Below are 20083 nucleotides of genomic sequence, written 5' to 3'. Positions count from 1 at the left end.
ATTTCAAGAGCTAGAGTTTCGGTGTCTTCGACAAATTTTCTTATTTTTGCCTGTTCTACAACTTTGTCAAAGACGCCAAAGCTCTAGGATGTAAAATAAAAAAGCTAGCACCGCAGAGCCACCTATACGGCGGTTTTACGAACTAAATTCCAGGCGCAATTTAAGGCGCAGATAAAACCCAACAACTTTGCCGAAGACACCAGCTTGATAGGACGTAACCCCAATGTGCTAGAGGTTTTGTCTTGCTAATCTCTGTTCCTGGCCCAGTGTGCAATGCATTATTCGTAACTTTTGTTTAATACCCGAAGAAGGTTAATCGGGTTTTCCAAAGCTATACTATCAGGATCGTGATATTTCTACGGACGAAATAAGATTACTGGTATATCATCTAATTAGCAAGTTGATGTTTATATTAACATATTTTCATTACCTACCCGTTTCACCGTACATTGATGATGCATTTCCCTTAACTTGTTCTTGGAGGAACTTCCTCTGCTTTTCTATTTCTTTTTTCATGCTTGAAAGGTTTTTTTTCAGCTCTTCAATATTTGATTTTATTTGCTCTTTTTCGTCAGTTTTTTGGCCAAACGATGTATGAGTATTTTGGGTTTCCTTCATACGGCGATTAAGCAGTTCAGCACTAAAAGTGTCTCTTTGGCGAACAAAATTTATGACCCTGTTCAGCATTTCTTTGTCTGTAATTAAGCTTTCCTTCGTTACATGATACGTGTCACGCTTATTTTCGATAAGAATTGCCATGTTTGATTTGAAATTGTCGGATTTATGATACTTTTTTTTGATAGTGTTTAATTCACTTTGTTTTGTTGTCACTGATTCTTTAGCGCTGGCGATCTCTTCGTATATTTGCGATCTACTTCTATCAGCTTCTGAAGCTAATTGCCTGATCCTTTCAATGTCGGTATTTTGTGTGTTGTATTGCCTTTGTGGACATTTATTTTTCAATTTATCGTAGTCTGATTGTTCATGAAAATTGGTAAGTCTAACCATTTCATTCAGTACATCATTGAAAGTTTTCCTATAACGCTTACAACAAATACCGTGTGTAAGGTAGAATTCTGCAGTACAATTTTGAACTTGATCTTTTACAAGATTCGCAAAAGATTCAACATCAGCACAATTCCATTGATTATTCGATACATACAACTGTACTGCCATCGGTAAAGGATTTTTATGAATCCCAAGAAGTTGGTTGTTATTTAGTCTTAACTCCTTTAAGGATGTAAATGATGGAAGTGAGATTAAATAGGAAAGCTTGTTATGGGATAAATCCAGAGAAGTAAGTTTAAGTTGCTTTTTGGGTTTGGGTGTTATTGAAAATTCAAATAAATTGTTGTGTGCAAGATTCAGTTTTCTTAGGTTTTCTAACTTTTCTGTATATCGGAAGTTTTCTAGGGCGTTGCTTGATACATCCAATATTTCCAATGATTGACAATTTGTAAAATTTGGCTGGGATGCTAGCTTGTTGTTGGACATTTTCAATGTTTCTAGTAAGCACACTTGATCTATTACAAATTCTGATAAAACATTATTTTCAATATTAAGATGGCTCATTTGTAACGTTATTCTCAGCTTAGCCAATTTATTGTTTCTTATATCAACAGTATGAAGGACTTTCGATGATAGTTGTAGATCTAAGTTTGTTAATTGGTTGTAGGATAGGTCAATATGTTCGAGTTGAGTTTGTCTAATGAATTGATTCCATTCGATATGATCAAGCGCATTATTTGATCCATTGAAAGTTTCTAATTTAGGTATGTATTTAAAAGATGGCAGTTGGTTAATTTTGTTATTATCTACGAAAAGATGGTTCAATAAAATATTGCTCTCAAAATTATATGCCATATTTGTTATGAGGTTCGCCGTCAAAACTAACTTTTTCAGATTACGAGCACCATACAATACGTTAACAGGGAAAGTTTGCATGTGGTTATTGGCAAGAAATAATTCTTTCAGTTGTACAGCATTCTCGAAGGCGTTATCCTCTATGGTAGTAATTTGAAGTTGATTTAATTTCAACAATTCCATTTTCGGGAATGCATCAATAAATGATTTCGGTAAATAACGCAAAACAGAATCCCTGAACGTAATCCGTTGCTTTTGTGGCTCATGCTTAAATTCATGCAATTCACCTTTTTTAATGCGAACTCCTTGAATCTGACAATCATAATAATGCGTCGATATGCTGCAGATGTGGTATTGGTGGTTGCTGGAAGAAAATAATTTAAAATGCAATTAAAGCGCCGGTAATGACAAAATAGATTTTACTTTATTGATAATTCGGAAGCCAGTTTCAAACAAACCCGGAATCAAATTCTAAATGGAGGCTGTCCATTAATTAAGTAAGGGTTTATAGGGGAGGGTTTGTTTGTGAAATCTTACGCGCCATACAAAAATATTTTGGTTCCCATACAAAAAAATGTTACAAGGGAGGGGGGGGGGGGGGGGGGGGGTAGGTGGTGTCGAAAAATCGAGAAAATTCCTTTACGTAATAAATGGACAGCCCCATGGCTACTGATTCCGAAAAGGTTCGCATAGAGTAATGCGGGACAAAAGTTCGCACGAGGCAAAAGTTCGCAGTGGGTATTTTTCTGAGCACGAGTTAAGAACAAAAACAAATCTGTATGGGTTCGACACATAATCAGGTCAGCTACTCGTCAATAAAAATTGTAACGATTTCGTTTTGGTTTGGTTCTATATGTTTTGATAGAATTTTTGGACCATTTGGAATAAGAATTTGTAGTAACAGGAAGAAGAAGAATCTCAAAACCCCTTGATGTCGGAGAATCGTTATTCCATAGTAGTTCGAGAGGTGCACTCGAATAAACAATAAACTACTAGTGCTTCTTGCAGAAAGGGACATTGTTAAAACCTCGACAGTGGGGCAAAAGTTCGCACTAGATTCCTGAGTCTAGTACGTCAATATAATTACATAATCTTTGAAGCAATGATAATTTCGTATAGGAACTACTATATATGTATAATAAAGGGTGATACGGTCAAAATTTGGTCACACAATTTTTTTCATAACTTTAGACTGCGTACACCAAAACAGCTGAATTTTGGACCAGTAATGCTACATTATATGTAGCTTATACCATGAAATTTTCATCAAAATCGATTGAGTATTGGTTGATATATAGACAAAACCATCGACCTACCTTTTTAAAATTTTGTACAAAGGCGCTCCATAGTAAATTTTCGGAAATTTAAGGTCAATAAAGCACAATTTTGATTATAGAACTACCAATACTGCTCCGATTTTTATCAAAATTTTACAGTATAGTACTATTATGAAAATACGTTCTTAGTAAAATTTTGAGCCATTTTGTATGAATACTTTCAAAGTTGTAACAGTTTGAATATGAAAAAAACTGACCGGGTGCCACTTAAGCAAATATAACTTTGTAACGGCTGGATCAAATTGAATGACATTTTTACACAACATTTTGATATGCATACTACACATACAGAAAAATTTTCATTGAAATCGGTTAAGTATCTCTGGCTCTATAAATAAAACAGTAAAAATGTATGAATCCTCTTTGCACAAAATTTTAAAATTGCGGATCTCAGGATTCAACAATATCTCCGCAAATACTAGACCGATTTGGATGAAAATTTTATGGTACAAGCTACATATAATGTACCATTACTGATCCAAGAATCAGCTGTTTTGGTGTACGCAATCTTAAGTTGTGAAAAAAATTGTGTGACCAAAATTTGACTTGACTCGACAAAATTTGACAAAATTTGACCACCTAAACAAATATAACTTTGTAACGGCTGAATCAAATTGAATGAAATTTTTACATAACATTTTGATATGTATACTTTACACACAGAAAAATTTTCATTGAAATTGGTTCAGTATTTCTGGCTCTATAAAAAAAAGAGTAAACATGTGTTCTTATTTTTAAATCCACTTTGTACAAAATTTTAAAATTGCAGTTTTCAGGATTCACAATATCTCCGCAAATACTAAACCGATTTTGATGAAAATTTTATGGTTTAAGCTACATATAATGTAGCATTACTGGTCCAAAATTCAGCTGTTTTGGTGTACGCAGTCTCAAGTTATGAAACAAATTGTGTGACCAAATTTTGACCGTATCACCCTTTATGTGTATTATGCACCCTGAAATCGTTGCGGCAGAGGGTTTGATCTTAGTTTTGTAAGAAGATTGATTGAAAGGCAAACATTATGTTCACCCATTTAAATCAACAAATGAAAAATGGCTAAAAACATTTTAAAACATTTTCTCCGTCATCTTCGTCGTGGCTTTTCGTATGTTTCTAAAGGTTTTATGTTCATCTACTTTACCGAGGTCTTTCATAGCTTTGTTTGTAAATTCACAGTTATCACCATACTGACGGGGATAAGATTCGATTACGGTCCCGTTCAACAGTTTTGCTGCATATTTGATTTTTTCCCATGTATTTTGTGTAACACGTACAGTAGACGTTCGATAACTGCAACATGTTTACGTTTCACTTACCGAATGAAATTCGATAACTACAACAACTGACAGGCGTCAAACAGCAGAATGCAGCGAAAGTGCATTCGAAAAACATCGCAATGCATCAAAAGTGCATGCGAAAAACATCGCATCACAGTTGACATTTCATTTTGACAGATAGCGGTGCGATAACTGCAAAATTGTTGCACTTAGCGGACTTGCAGTTAAAAAGCATTGCAGTTAACGCGTTTGCACCGATCGAACGTCTACCTCTATGATTACCCCACAATGTATTTTGACAACTTCAGTAACGCTGTAAAGGACAGCTCTTAGTTAATAGTTGTAGAAGTCAAGGTTACCAATCATCGTATCGTGCAGCACTCGCCACGATTTTTTAGCCGATAGGCATTCCCAAGCTCACCGTGTATCTTTTGATCGCTAAAGCTTAGTTTCTTGTTGCCAAGTAGAGCGCTCAAGTAAAATTCCACCTTTTTCCGCAAGTAATTTTGACAATTGATCCAGTATGGGGAGAAACGTTACTTTTCCTTACGGAATAATATCGCGGACTATTTTTCCGCAAGGAAAAGTGACAGCTCCATTTGATTCGCACGGGAGGCGTTACGAGTGTTACACTTTTTTCCTTACTTGCCATCTGCGAACAGCTCAAGTAATTTTGAAGCGGAATCATTACTTGATCATTACTTGTCCTATCTTTTTGCACAGTACGTACCAGGTGGAAACTAGCCATAATGCAATGAACTCAGCTGTCACTCTCTAGCTGAGGAAAACTCTCGCTAGTTACAGTGGCGCTTGTAAACAAAGATACTCATGCTCTTGAAATGGTGTTCATTCATCGATCACAACTCTCGCACAGCTGCTCGAAAATAAACGATTCGAAGGAAGCGAAAACTCGAGGAGTTTTTATCGCGGGTGATATTTCTCACCGCGATAGATAATAATTTATCACCACGAGTGCCGATTCAAAGCAAATGCAGCGCGGTATCGATACCGTGTTTACAAACATGCTCACCAAAGATACACATTTTTATACCTTGATGCATTTACATATGTAAGATACCCATATTGCGCTACAGTATAATGAGATTGGTAAGCAACTGTAACGTTATTTTATAAACCTAGCTGATGAACCGAAGGGTGTGTGCCTTTGGCAAGGTCATTTCATCGAGCAAGAACTGGCTGTTCTCGTAAATTGTGTAATACACTAGTAGAGAGCATAAGGGAGTATCTAGAAAATATGTACAAAGGCGCCGTCCACAAATTACGTAACACTCTAGGGGAGGGGGAACTACGGCCGAGCGTTACGGCCCATACAAAAAAAAAATATACAAAAAAAAAACGTTACGGGGGGGAGTGGGACTTAAAATGTCGTTTCGTAATAAATAGATGCTGCCATAGTATTTTAGGAAGCGTAGACTCCCCTACAATTATGGGTCGGACCGTATATTACATAATTAAAAAAAAAACATGCGCTATGAGGGAGAAGGGAGGAATCAAAAGTTGTACAAACATACTAAAATTTCATGCATCACATATCATGATCCTGATCATTTAGATAGAGAGATAATGTATTGGACAAAGTTGTTTGCTCTATTGTCCCGTTCATCGGAATTGTTACATTTACGAATCAAGTAAATCCTTGCGATATTTCATAAGTTTACCGAGACACCATTCGCCCAACCAATATTTTTATCAATAATTCAATTCCGAGATTTAAAATCTTCATGCACTTGAGAGCTAGTTGGTGGTATATTTACTAATCAATCGAAAGGAAAGCATTATTTGACAATTCTAGTGCCCCTCTCTCTCCTCACGGAACAACTTTTGTATCAGTAAATTTTCAAAATTTTGCATGAAACATAACGCAATGCTAGACCTCTTTCCTCCCCATTATGTAATATTTGAACGAACCCTTACACTCTTACAGGTCAGCCCTCGATCTACCAAACAACTTTACAACTTTATTTCTGAATAACCCCGATCCCTAATGCACACAAACGGGCTTCTGATGAAACTTTCTTCATGCCCCTGCCGATTCCATAATCGACGATATTTTCGCCGTGAGTGGGAATCGGAATGAAAGCTGAGAATCAACACGATATTTTCGAGCAGGTGATCTTTCACAGTTGAATGGAAAATGGACTTATCCACCGATGAACCGAATTCATCGCGGTCCGAGAATTTTGACACTAGAGCGGGGTCTGTTCCAATCAGAATCGTCCAATTCTGATTGGAACGGCCCCGCTCTAGTGTCAAAATTCTCGGACCGCGATGAATTCGGTTCATCGGTGGATAAGTCCATAGTTCGAGAGCGCACTCTCAATTTTCATTCCAGTTGGTTGGCGGGCATCTCACTCACGCTGGATGAGTTCATTCACGCCTTTGTGAGCAAATGAACGTGTTGTTGTTTTTCTGATGAACATTTGGGACGATACACACTGAAATAAATTATTTGGCTTTCGCGAGAATTTTCGTCTATCAGTAACCTTGGTGGAAGTCTTCATAAAACACACTCTATACAAAAGCTGAACACCAGGTCGTATTCCAGTTGGGCCGTAATGCTAAGAACAAAAAGAAACAGATTTCATGGCTAGAGTGAAAAGACGAACTTGAATTAACATGAAATAAATGGACATCACATCAATGAACTACCCTGTACAAGGTGCGAACTTTTACCCCGCATAATGCGAACTTTTGCCCCCACTATGGGGCAAAAGTTCGCATTGGATACTTGTTTTAAAAATTGTATTACTAAAACTACAAAAGGAACGCGAAAAAATCTAGTACTACGTTTTGAAGGCAACATGATAAGGACCCGTTCAACGAAGAAAAACGATATTGTTTTCTTTTCGTTCAATAGTTATTTTGTGAAATCTGTTAGGTGCGAACTTTTGCCCCGCATTACTCTATCATTACAAACTCGTATCTTTACATGTTTCCCGGTACAATAGCATAACCTTGATAGTTTCTCAGCAAATTTTCTCAATATTTTTATATATGATTAGTATTATCTCTAATTTTATATTTTTAAAGAAGTGCTGGGGTCCCAGTTATCAACTGCTATTCGAAGATCGCCAAAGTTTGTGCTTTTGGTAACGCAGTTTTTTTTTATTAGCGAAATCCACCCCAGCTAACACGAAGTCTTATATGATCTAGAATAGAATGCAAAGGGGGAGGCCATATGCGTAAATGTTCCCATTTCACCGTGTATAACGTGTACGCATATCGCTTCCACTTTAGCATCTTATTCAACGTCATATACGACCGTGTGTTGGCTGAGCCATTTTTATTTCAGAGAAAAATACATTGAAATACACACATGCATACAAACATTGGCAACTTACACAGCAGATAGTTTTGTATTATCCAGGCTGAACGTACACTCCCGATCAAAAGTTTGGGGTCACCCCCTCAAAAACATGTCATTTTTTCAGGCTCATATCTTCACCAATTTGCGTCCGATTTCAAAACCCTAGGTCTTATTCAAAAGATAATAAGTCAAAGTAACTTTGAACATGACTTAAATGAAACTTAAAAAAAAACAATTGTATGTAAACTTAACCCAAAGTTGCCAAATTTTCAAAAAATGAATATAAACTTACGGCAGTGTCGCTGGAAATTGGGTGACCAAATTTTAAGATGAGAGCGGCAATATGACCCATTTTCTATTAGCTTTCAACTACTTTTTACAGAACTTAGCTAAAAAATCTAGAAAAAAAATTATTGAATAAATTAACTCTTCATGTCATCGGCCAAAAGTTTACGGTCACTATAGTAAAACATGGAAAAGGGATTTGTTGAAATCTTTGTCATTTTTCATTCAATTTCAATGGTTGACCCAATTTCCAGCGACACTGCCGTAAGTTTATATTCATTTTTTAGAAAATTTTGCAACTTTGGGTTAAGTTTACATAAAAAAATTTTTGAAAAAAATTCTCTTAAATCATGTTTAAAGTTTCTTTAACCTATTATCTTCTGAATGAAACCTAGGGTTTTGAAATCGTACGCAAATTGGCGGAGATATGGGCCTAAAAAAATGACACGTTTTTGAGGGGGTGACCCCAAACTTTTGATCGGGAGTGTATTTACAAAGGGGGCATCCATGAAGTACGTCACGCTAATAGAGAGGAGAGGGGGTTCTCGAAAGTGTGACAAGCCATGTATTAGGTATAGGAAAAATTCGTACGAAGGAGGGAGGGGGGTCGAGAATTGACAAATTTAGTGTGACGTACTAAATTGATGCCCCCAAAAGTAATTTCAATCGGTTTCATCATTTCCCAACATCTAAATATAACACTCACTATGGCAACACCAGGTCGCGTTGCCAATCGACACTAACACACACGCAAAACATGAGCAATACGCCTACCTTCCCGCATTGTGAAATACAATTTGTATTACAGTTCATAGTGTAGTATGTCTCCTTTATCTGTTACCGTCGTTGGGGGTGAGAATGGGTCAAAAAAGGATACTCAAAGAATGTTTGTTAAATAACAAATTCAATTGAAGTCGGAATAACTTTTTATTTGGTATGTATGCTCTTCTATGTGGTAATGATAGTTTAGCAAGAAAGTATCACATTACATGAATTGCTTACTAAACTACAAATGATTGAAAATTGACCCAATCTCACCCCTTAGAGGGGGTGAGAATGGGTCAAAGTACTCGAAATCGCCTATCTAAGAATATAAGTTTATTTTATTGATCATATCTACCAAACCTACATAAAATACAATGTTACCATGACGAATAAAAACTTAGGTAATTTTAAAGGATGATTAATCGACCTAAAAGGGACAATACAACCGGGAAAATGGTTGAAATTTGATAAAATAACGTTTATATGTTGTATCGCCATTTTTAGCCAACATCCCCATCTAAAGTTTCAACCTCTAGAGAGGAGGGGGATTACAACCATTGAAATGCATTGAACGATTGATTGAAAAAAAACATGGTATTTTTAGCATACTGCATTAGAAATGTTTAACCAAATCCTCCGTTATAAACTCTTATGAGCATTGCCCTCTATATTGCCAAAGCAAATCACTCCAATCAAGATAGAGGGTCGTTCAAATTCTATGTTACACAACATTTCATATTATTGGACCCTCTTCCGCAATAACATTTAAACGGATTTTCAATAAATTATGTATGAATTTTAGCACAACGGTAGACTTATTCTTCTGTCCAAACGCATGGGTTTATTGTTATAAATGATTTTAGGCACAAAACGTATGAACACACCCGCTTGACACTTCTTCGACATATTTTCGAAGAAAAGCGTGCTTTTATGAAGATACGGTAAACATGGCACCACTCTAACATCAAATGGGGGCTGGATAACAAGTTGAATTTTTAGTTAAGGTTATGTGCACTCGATAACTTGTTTGACCCAATCTCACCCCCATTCTTAATATCTAGACATTGGGTCGAAAATATTGAATTTTTAAAATAAAAAGAGCAATGACAGCCCGCTTTTTTCATTGCATCAACCAGGTAATACCAACAGCTAACCACTTATAGAAAATTTATGGTTAGGTACTTGTGTGAAATATTACGATGGATAATTTTTTTCAGAGTGATTCAATAGTAGTTTCATCATATAAGTTTAGTCACAAATTTAACAAAAAAAAAACATTATTGCTTAACATCTTAGTCTGCATCATGACGTGTGAAAACATCTCCTCTTTGAAAAAATATAAAGTTTTCGGCATAAATTAGCGATAGTTGATGAGCTATTTCAAATGTTATTTTTCTCAGTTTTGACCCAATCTCAACCCCCAGACTTATTGTCACCCCCATCGACGGTACTGTTACTGTACCACGAACAGGTGCTTTTCTGTTGCAATTATGAATCTCGAAACATTCGATTGTAAAGAACGGTTTATGTAGCGCATTCCAAGTTGTAATAACATATCATATTGCACAGAAATGGTCAAATAGTATATGGATGGAAACTCGGGAGACATGGTGGTAATATAGGATGACCTTTTCTCAAACGGTTTCTGATTTTATTTGCGCAACACACTTATACATGTGAATTTCACTGTATGCCACTTAAATTCAACAGTTTGCCAAATAGTTGCTTTCATTGGTATCTGTACTGCAATCGAACTTTGCAGTTTGCATTTATAGTAGATAAAAATCACAATCTTTTGCCCACAAACTTGGTGAACAAACTGGAAAATTGCCTCGGTAAAGCGAGTTTGACGCGCTCGGCACGGTCTGGATGAAATAAGGGTAAAGCTGCTAGTACACAGGGTCAAATATTTGTCCAAAAAGATACCAATGCTCAAACATCTTGTTTGACTCGATCGAATTTTCATTAGTGTCAAACTGATGTTGTTTCTTGAGTTCTTTCCTTGTCAAATATTTGACCCTGTGTACTACTGGCCTAAGTTTTACATGGCTTACACATTTGTTTTTTTCGAGCTTTATCTTAACGGATTCAAATTGTATTGCAGAATTCTTGAAGTCAACTGCTTACAGGAACCTGATCCGGCCTGACTGTACGACTACTAGGGGTTCCACAAAACAGAGGGCGGAGGATTTGTCTTGCTGCGGGCAGAAATTCAGTGTTTCATGGGATTAAAAATTCGCTCCCACCGGAAGAAGTTCCAGCGATAGTTTTAATCGCCACAGGTGCTGACTTCAGAATTGGGCGTTGAAATTGTTAATAAAAAATCCGATGAACGCCTAACCCCTTTTTTATTTTTAAATGGTTCAAATATAGCAGAACCATATATCTTAAGCTTAAAATGCCATGAAAGACCATAAATCAATAATAACCCATACAGTGCACGGATTTCTTTCAAATTTATTGTTCTACCGCTCTCTAACCATTTACCATACAGTGAATTGTCTGAAAAACTGGACAGTAAATTGACCATATTCTTTACCGTTTTGCGAAAAAAATGTTCGAGAAAACGAGCGACTTTTTATGGTAACTTATCTTAACTGTCTATTGCACATACCGTAATTTTCGTTTCAGCGATACGAAATAAGCTTTTTCCACGGCGGCGGGAGTGCTTATTTTCATTATTTTGTTTGAGAAACATTTTTCCGCTCCAGCACTTCTGTCAAGACTAGCGATTAACCAAAGAATAAGAATATCAAGAATGTCCACTCTGTTACCGTACGGTAACTTTAGTTAGTTTAATGAACATCTGATGTGGGTCGTAGGATCATAATATTCGTAATCAACGTCCAATTTGAGTGGGTAAGTCGACATAACGATTGCCAAAATTAAAACACATGGGGTGGTGTAAGCTACTCTTCACTAGCTGCGGTCCAAACAACGGATATACCAAAACGCCGAATGAGGAGAAAAGGAAAAATGCTATCGGGATCGTAACAATAGACAGTTGATCTCCGGCCCTCGGCCGAAGAAGACACAGCGACACGCGGAATAATATCGCAGAACGAACCGCCCCCCCCCCCCCCTATTAGTGGGCGGCCGAAATAAAGTAAACGGCTGTCGTAAAGCCGAAACAGTTTTCATTTGAGTGATTTCTACACCACCCACCATCTTTGGTGTCCTCAAGTTCTCGGTGCCGCGGTACGATTGACCGGTCCATGATCGACTTTCCGGAGCTAGCAAAACAGCGGTGCCCAGTGTGGATTCCCAGTGCTCCGAACGTTTAACAACCCCCCCCCCCCTTTTGGGGGTGGCGCTTTGCGAAGAGTAGCGCAGTGATTCAACACCGGTGGTCAACTATTCTCGCGACCGGTCGATTACGACCCTCCACACCTTCGTGGACCTCACGACCATCCACGAGGCGGTACCTGAAGGACAAACTATTAGAGCCCTGGCCTCAAGGAACAATGGGCTTTGTGAGTCTCTGGATGGAACTCGTCGTAATGGCGATACCCTTCTGCGAAAAACGAAACCTGTATTAGGCCGTGTGGCCGAATCCGTGGCTCGTGCTAAGGAAGCCCTGCTAAACCTTCAACCAACGTCACTATGCCAAGCGTCTTGTGTCCTGCTTCGCCGTCCTCGGTTCCCAGTGTCGCCTCAAAGGATGCCGCCTCGAATGATGCATGCCGCGTCAAACCAGACCAAGATACCAACCCCGCACACCACCACCCCCCCCCCCATGGGCAGATTAATAAAGTAGGTACGTAATAGAATTACCAATGTAACCCTTTTTCAGGACCACCCACATCCGAAAACTTCCCCTCACTTCAACGCCCTGGGACCCGGGAGCTCAAGAGGCCTTCTGTGCCCACCCCGGAAGCGGCCGCGGCCCAGACCAGCTGCTTGGGGCCTAGCGACGTTCCCTTCTGGAGCGTCAAGATTCTCCCGGGGTCAAAAAGTAGTTTCAACTCTCACTCGCTGATGCTCGGGGGACACTACCGCAGCGCTAACTGCGGATAAAAGTTCAACCTTCATGTGGTAGTGTGCGTTACTGATTGTATGCAGAAACCAAAACATACGCATACCACTCCCTTTTATGACAAATCACGCACACTGCACTGTTACAGAGAGCTTCACGCTATGTCCAAAAGGAAGTATTAAGAAAAATGAATGTACATGGGGTCCGAGGGGGTTTAAGGGGGATTTTGGTGGCATTCCAGGAAGTTTCAGAGCAGACTTTGAAATACCTTGAAACGCCCCTCAAACCCCTTGAAAGGCCCTTTAAAAGCTCCTGAGATCCCTTGAATTGCCCCTAAAGCCCCTTGGAACGCCCCTGAAACCCACTCAATGCTATTGAAATACCTCAGAATTCTCCGTAACCCCATGAAAGCACCAAAATATCTTGACAGAACACCCTTAAAGGCTCCTCAAATCCCCCGAAACAACCCCTTAAAACGCCCCAGAAGCCCCCTGGAACCCCCTATTTGGGCTCTCTTGGAACTTTCTGGAAACCTCCTTAGCCCCACCTTAATTGCCCAGGAGCAAGACCTGTTCTCGCGAACTAGATTCTCTAATTAAAGCCCAAACTTAATTTATGCATAAATTTCCCACTTTTCATGCTTTTTTTAAATTTATGCACATTTTTAATTTATGTAGTCCCAGCCATGTGCATAAAAAGAGGTTCCAGTGTACAGGGGATAGACAAAATGATCGGGACAGGCAAAATTTTCACTTTCCAAAAAATGTTCAACTAGATGTAACTTTTCGAAAAGTGCATCTAATATTCTCAAATTTTTACTGTAAGTAGATCAACTAGTTGTGTATTAGTGGACAAAATTTGGAAAAATTTCGGGCTATTCTGCACGAAGTTATAAATAGTCTAGATAAAAGTATATTTAGGCTTCAATGAACCGAATGCAATGAAATTTTGACCATTTATGACTTATATAATGAGTTATGAAAAGCTTTTGAAGGGATTATATATGTTATGGTGCGTGGAAATAAGGATAAGTTTGAACTTTTGTAAAAGTATCGTCGATGGGGGTGACAATGGGTCTGTGGGGTGAGATTGGGTTAAAATGGAGAAACATGAAATTTGAAATATCTTATCAACTATCGTTAATTTATATTGAAAACTTTATATTATTTCAAAGAGGAGATATTTTACACGTCATGGTGTAAAATAAGATTTTTTAGCAATGATTGTTTTCTGTTAAATTTATGGCTAAACTTATACGAAAAAAAACTACTAGTAAATCACCCTGAAAAAAAAATCTCCTTCGTAATGTTTCACGCAAGTACCTAACCATAAATTTTCTTGTAAGTGGTTAGCTATAGGTATTAGGTATATGGTTAATGCAATAAAAAAGCTGGCTGTCAAATCAATTTCTATTTCAAAATTAAATATTTTCGACCCTTTGTCTAAATATTAAGAATGGGGGTTGGGTCAAGCAAGAAATCGAAGGCACATAACCATAACTAAAATCGAAGACTACTTTATCAAGAAGACATGCAACTCTGTTATTTCTCCATACTAACGGCAAGCGCCACCGACGGCACCGATGCCTGGTGAGCTAAAGTGATACCTTTGTGTAAAAGTGTAAGAGTGTATTGGTGTGAGTATGAAAATTTACACACACTGTCATGAATAGTGCCACCTTCATCCTGGGTGGCGCTGCTAGCAGACTCCCGATTTTCAGCAGGTCTGCAAGTCTTCTTGATAATGTGGTCTTCGCTAAAATTCATCTGTTATCCAGTCCTCATTTGACGCTAGAGTGGTACCATATTTACCGTTTGTTCATAAAAGCGAGTTTTTGTACGAAAATATGTCGAAGAAACTTAAAGCGACTGTGTTCATACATTTAGTGCCTAAAATCATTTATAACAATGCATTGATAATATAGAGGCCACATAATCATTTATAACGGAGGATTTGGCCAAACATTTCTTATGCAGTATACTAAAAAGTAAAAATATGTTGTTTTTTAATTAGTCTTTCAATTCGCCCCACATAGGCGTAAATGGACCAAATTCCTGGCCATAAGTCAAATTTTGTTTGGGATTTTCCAAAGCCTAATATTTTTTGAAGATGAACGAAGTATTGCTTCATCATGTGGCAATCAATAAAACACTTTGGGATGTATATTTTTTCAAGAAAAAATGCCTGAAATTGATGATTTTCTTCACTGTTTTTTTCGTTTGTATCATGACTCATCGGAGGTAAGGACTGTTCATTAAAGAAAGTGGACACCTGTTTTTCAATAGAAAATATGTATTTTCGAACAAATTCAAAGGTTTATGTTTTATAAATGACAATCAACATACATGTGGCCGAATTCACGTGAGTTTGAACATTTGCTTCGCTTTTCGGAAGAACGCTCGAACTTTCCTCTTGATATCTCCCATTAGATTCTGCACAACTTTCTCTGTCATTTTTCGTTGTGCCGCAGACCATTTTTTTTTAAGCAATAAACAGAACTTGCTTCTCTTCCATCTTTCTTGAGATGCCGCTTAATTATTGTCCAGTATCTTTCCACAGGACGCTGTTCAGAGTAGTTTTGTGGATTTTACCATTTTTCGACAAAATCGACTTTTTCCGTCTTGAGCATCTCTAGTGTAGAAGAAGCGTAATAATCGGATGACAGATCCGCCTAAAACAAAAGAGGACCCGTATGTTTTCGGTAGATGGGTAGAAGTCGTTTTTGATGCATTCCTTTCTGTTATTGCTTTTTTCACTGAAAATTTTCCTTGCTTCGCTGAACAACATGACGTTTTCTTCCAGCGAAGGCTTACGCGTTACAGAAAATCGCTGAATTTCACACTAACACTGCAGAAAATCTGTCAACAATAACTCAATACACATGCATTTTCAGCGAAAAGATCTATTTGCGTGACAACAATCCACTCCCATGACTACCGGGCGGCCGCCGTCAAATATCAGGATTGCCAACTGTCCGGTGACTGCTGTCAGTTTTCTTTGTCGCCGAATCTGGCGCTGGGTCTTCGGCGCGGAAACCCAAAGGTGGGAATAAAATTTTGGGGTTTGCGCGCAATATTTTTACCGTTGATTGTTCCCGTTGTGAAATACGAAGAACTCTTTAAGCCACATGAACAATTGGCTTGTCACACCAAAAACGTTTTCCCAATTTTTTCAGTTCTGATGTACCCTACATCATCTGGCACATCTGTCCCCTGCTTAGTGTTAAAAAATTGCGGTCCCGGAAGTGTATTAGTAAGCTATTGCGCGCAAACCCCAAAATTTTATTCCCACCTTTGGGTTTCCGCGCCGAAGACCCAGCGCCAGATTCGGCGACAAAGAAAACTGACAGCAGTCACCGGACAGTTGGCAATCCTGATATTTGACGGCGGCCGCCCGGTAGTCATGGGAGTGGATTGTTGTCACGCAAATAGATCTTTTCGCTGAAAATGCATGTGTATTGAGTTATTGTTGACAGATTTTCTGCAGTGTTAGTGTGAAATTCAGCGATTTTCTGTAACGCGTAAGCCTTCGCTGGAAGAAAACGTCATGTTGTTCAGCGAAGCAAGGAAAATTTTCAGTGAAAAAAGCAATAATTCTCGAAACGACAACTTTTTGGAACACCATTTGTGCAGAATTAATCTGCTAGTCGCATAACTAATACGACCTATCGCTCGAAATTTCTTACTTTTTCCGTTTTCTTTGAGTGTGTTGCCGAAGTGAACAATGTTTTTACACACTGAGAAAGAAAACACATTTTTTTGTTTAGTTTAAACTCTAAACTATTGGTAAACAGATGTCCACTTTCTTTAATGAACAGTCCTTACTTCAATTACCACAATATCGACAGATTGAAAAAATAATTGAGTATGTTAACCAGTTCTCGTGATTAAGGTGTATCATTGAAACAAAAAACTGCACCTGATTTCATTTATTTTGCGCTCTTACAGAAGCGTTTTCAAAATCATGATTTTTGTCAATTTTTAACCATTTTCAGCATTCAAAAAGTTTTCAGATTCTGCAGCATTCCGCGATCTGGATAAAATTACAATAAAATATAATACATATCCTTTGTGAATCGCAAGAGAACGGGTACCAGAAAGTACCAGACGAAAACATAAATCATTTTGAAATTTTCACCTTTTTGACTAGTTTTGAGTTACAATTTATGTTTATTTTTGATATAACAACTTCGTTTCGACTATTTTTTAATTAATGGCCACTTATTCTCGGTAGACCTATCATAGTGAAATACAAATATGGTCTTGTATCTCTTAACGAAATGTGTCAAATGGAATCAATTTTGTAAATTTGAACAAAATTCTACAAAAACCGTTAAACGCCTAAATGTATGCAATGCACTAGCAATTTTATGTAGCTAGAACTGTTGTGTTCAAAATTTGTTAAAACAAAATTAAAACAACTCAAACAAAGAGCTCACTATGCGTAGCATGTAATCTTATGTTGATGCACCGTAAAGAATATATTTTCACATACATAATGTTTTTTTATAACTAAACTTATTGAGTTTTTTACTCAGTACTCCACAAACTTATTTTTATGTGTAAATTATGGTAAAATTCCATGTTTTAAAATAAAAAAATCAAACTGATATATTTCACACGGCTTCTCTCACCATGTTCATACTCCTAATATTCCATTCCACGATTAATTTTTGAGTTTTGATGTGTTTTTTTAGGGCCCTATTGAAGTTAGCTCAAAATGAATTGGGAATCACAAAAATATCTAGGAAATGGTATTGTGTATTCAGTTCGAAGTTGGATTATCCCGACTGTTTGTGAGACTGTTCAGAACAGTCGTCGAATATCGAGGGGATTCTCGATGTATTCTACAGAAACCAATTAATCAGCAAATTTGTTCAAGCACATCATTATTTTAAACGTATAGGTCTTCAGAATAACAAACATTAGCAATTATCCTGGAAATAATATAAATTGCATTTATTAAGCCTCACTTTAAAACATTTAAAACATTTATCGCGAAAAAAAATATTTTCATAAATTTGTTGAGTGATAAACATTGCATCTGAACACCCCCCGACTTACGCGCCAAAAAGCTGGCGGCTTGGCTACCGGCAACAGCTGATCAGGGCGACCGGTTAGCTGTCCTTGTTCCACCAATTGAATGTTTTTGAAAACGCGTTTGCGCGCGAAATCTTTCTCGCTCATTTCTGCTGTCAAATCCGTCACCGACTGTTTCACCGACCGTTTGAAACGGCGACTGTTTCGAACGGTCGTGAACAGTTTGGAACTGGACGGTCAATACAACGTATGAACTGATTTTAAGGGGTCGTTCACAAATAATGTCTCGTATCTTTTAAAATTGAGCAGATAGAACAATTTTTCAACAAGTTTCATTCCTTACAATTTTGCTGAAGACATAAACACGTTATCTGCAATGATGAAAAAAAAAGAATTTCACTCACAATTCTGGGAGAATTACTATATTATTATAATTATAACTAAACTTATTGAGTTTTTTACTCAGTACTCCACAAACTTATTTTTATGTGTAAATTATGGTAAAATTCCATGTTTTAAAATAAAAAATTCAAACTGATATATTTCACACGGCTTCTCTCACCATGTTCATACTCCTAATATTCCATTCCACGATTAATTTTTGAGTTTTGATGTGTTTTTTTAGGGCCCTATTGAAGTTAGCTCAAAATGAATTGGGAATCACAAAAATATCTAGGAAATGGTACAACGTATGAACTGATTTTAAGGGGTCGTTCACAAATAATGTCTCGTATCTTTTAAAATTGAGCAGATAGAACAATTTTTCAACAAGTTTCATTCCTTACAATTTTGCTGAAGACATAAACACGTTATCTGCAATGATGAAAAAAAAAGAATTTCACTCACAATTCTGGGAGAATTACTCTGAAACGAGGTAGCCCGTGTTTCCAAACAATGAATTTTATGGAAATATAATTATTTTTCAGTTCTCTGTACTCAAAAAAATAAAAAAATGATGATTCAAGTGATTTTTGGGGGTGAAAACATACGATGCTTTTATCAAAGTTATAGGAAATCATTTCTGGCCATTACGTTGATTAACATGGCTATTTATAATCCAAAATGCATAATCAATATCAAAATTCAAAATTTTATCGCTAGTACCTACATAATACACCATAAAAACGTGTTAAAACTTTTTGGCCAGGAAATGGACCCTGTTACTCCAGTGTGCGCCCCTTCCTCATTGTAATCCCCTCCTACTCTCATGGAGGTTGGAACTTTGAATTAGGAGCATTATGGTGGCTAAAATTTATTTATTTATTTATTTATTTATTTACTTATTATCGTCAATCAAACGTAGTCCAATTTCAATACATTTCATGCTTAATATCTATTTATACATATTTTATATTTATAATTGTTATAAGTTCAATTTTTTTATCATTCTACATATAAAAGCTACAAATTTCTCTCACGTAGATGCCGGCTGGGAGCATAAAAATTTAATTTGGACAATAATTCAGGTGAATCAATACGCTGTGAGACAATATCAGTAACAAACGATACCATAGCGTAGTCACGTCGTTCTTTCAATGTCTGAATGTTGATCAGCAAACAACGTGCTTCGTATGAAGGCAGAGGAAATACTGTCCATCCTAACTTACGTAGTGCGTACAATAGAAACTGCTTCTGAATTGACTCTATGCGTTCTTCATGTTTTTTCATGTAAGGACACCAAACAACGCTGCAATACTCTAATAGGGTAGGTAATCAAAAGTTGAACCAAATTGTGGTTTTCCAAAGTAGCGCAAATTTTGAGTGTTTTTTTCTCCCAAATGGAAATAATTTACTACAGCAAAATCTTATGTACATGAAAGCCACGGGTATAAGCTTTCTGTTAAGTGGTAAAAACTTTGTATTTGCACCGAATTTCATTGAAAAATTCGACTATTTGTCAACAATGATTTTAATCATAATTTGAACCAATTTTAATCTTAATTTGAACTACTGGCGGCAGCAGCTCGAGCATCTCCCACAACAGCCAATTTCGTGCTGAACAATAGAAAAACACATGGATCTGCTAATTCCCATAACTATTTTTCGTTAGTCAGTGGAATTTCAACTAAGAATGTTCTAAACTCTTCAGGAACTTGGAAACTAAATTTGGAATTTTTCATCCCCCAAGAGTAAACAAAACAACCACTAGCGCAGTCTGCTGGCCAACACTGGAAGCTCGCCCCCGTTTACTAGTTCAAATTAAGATTACAAA

At 37.2% G+C, this 20083-nt stretch overlaps 1 protein-coding gene across 1 annotated transcript in view; it reads right to left on the bottom strand.

The window, feature by feature from the left end:
- Positions 1-403: 403 nt before the first annotated feature.
- LOC115258020 (leucine-rich repeat-containing G-protein coupled receptor 4-like) overlaps positions 404-20083 on the bottom strand; it is a 105038-nt gene continuing 85358 nt past the window's right edge. The window contains exon 3 of the mRNA XM_062852412.1: positions 404-2227. Coding sequence (XP_062708396.1) covers positions 427-2227 — 1801 coding nt within the window. The 3' untranslated portion in view covers positions 404-426. The remainder of the gene's footprint in view (positions 2228-20083) is intronic.

Source organism: Aedes albopictus, chromosome 2, assembly GCF_035046485.1.
Source record: "Aedes albopictus strain Foshan chromosome 2, AalbF5, whole genome shotgun sequence".
In the NCBI taxonomy this organism is placed as follows: domain Eukaryota; kingdom Metazoa; phylum Arthropoda; class Insecta; order Diptera; family Culicidae; genus Aedes; species Aedes albopictus.
Note: the sequence above shows the minus strand (reverse complement) of the source record. Positions and strands in the feature narration are given on the sequence as shown.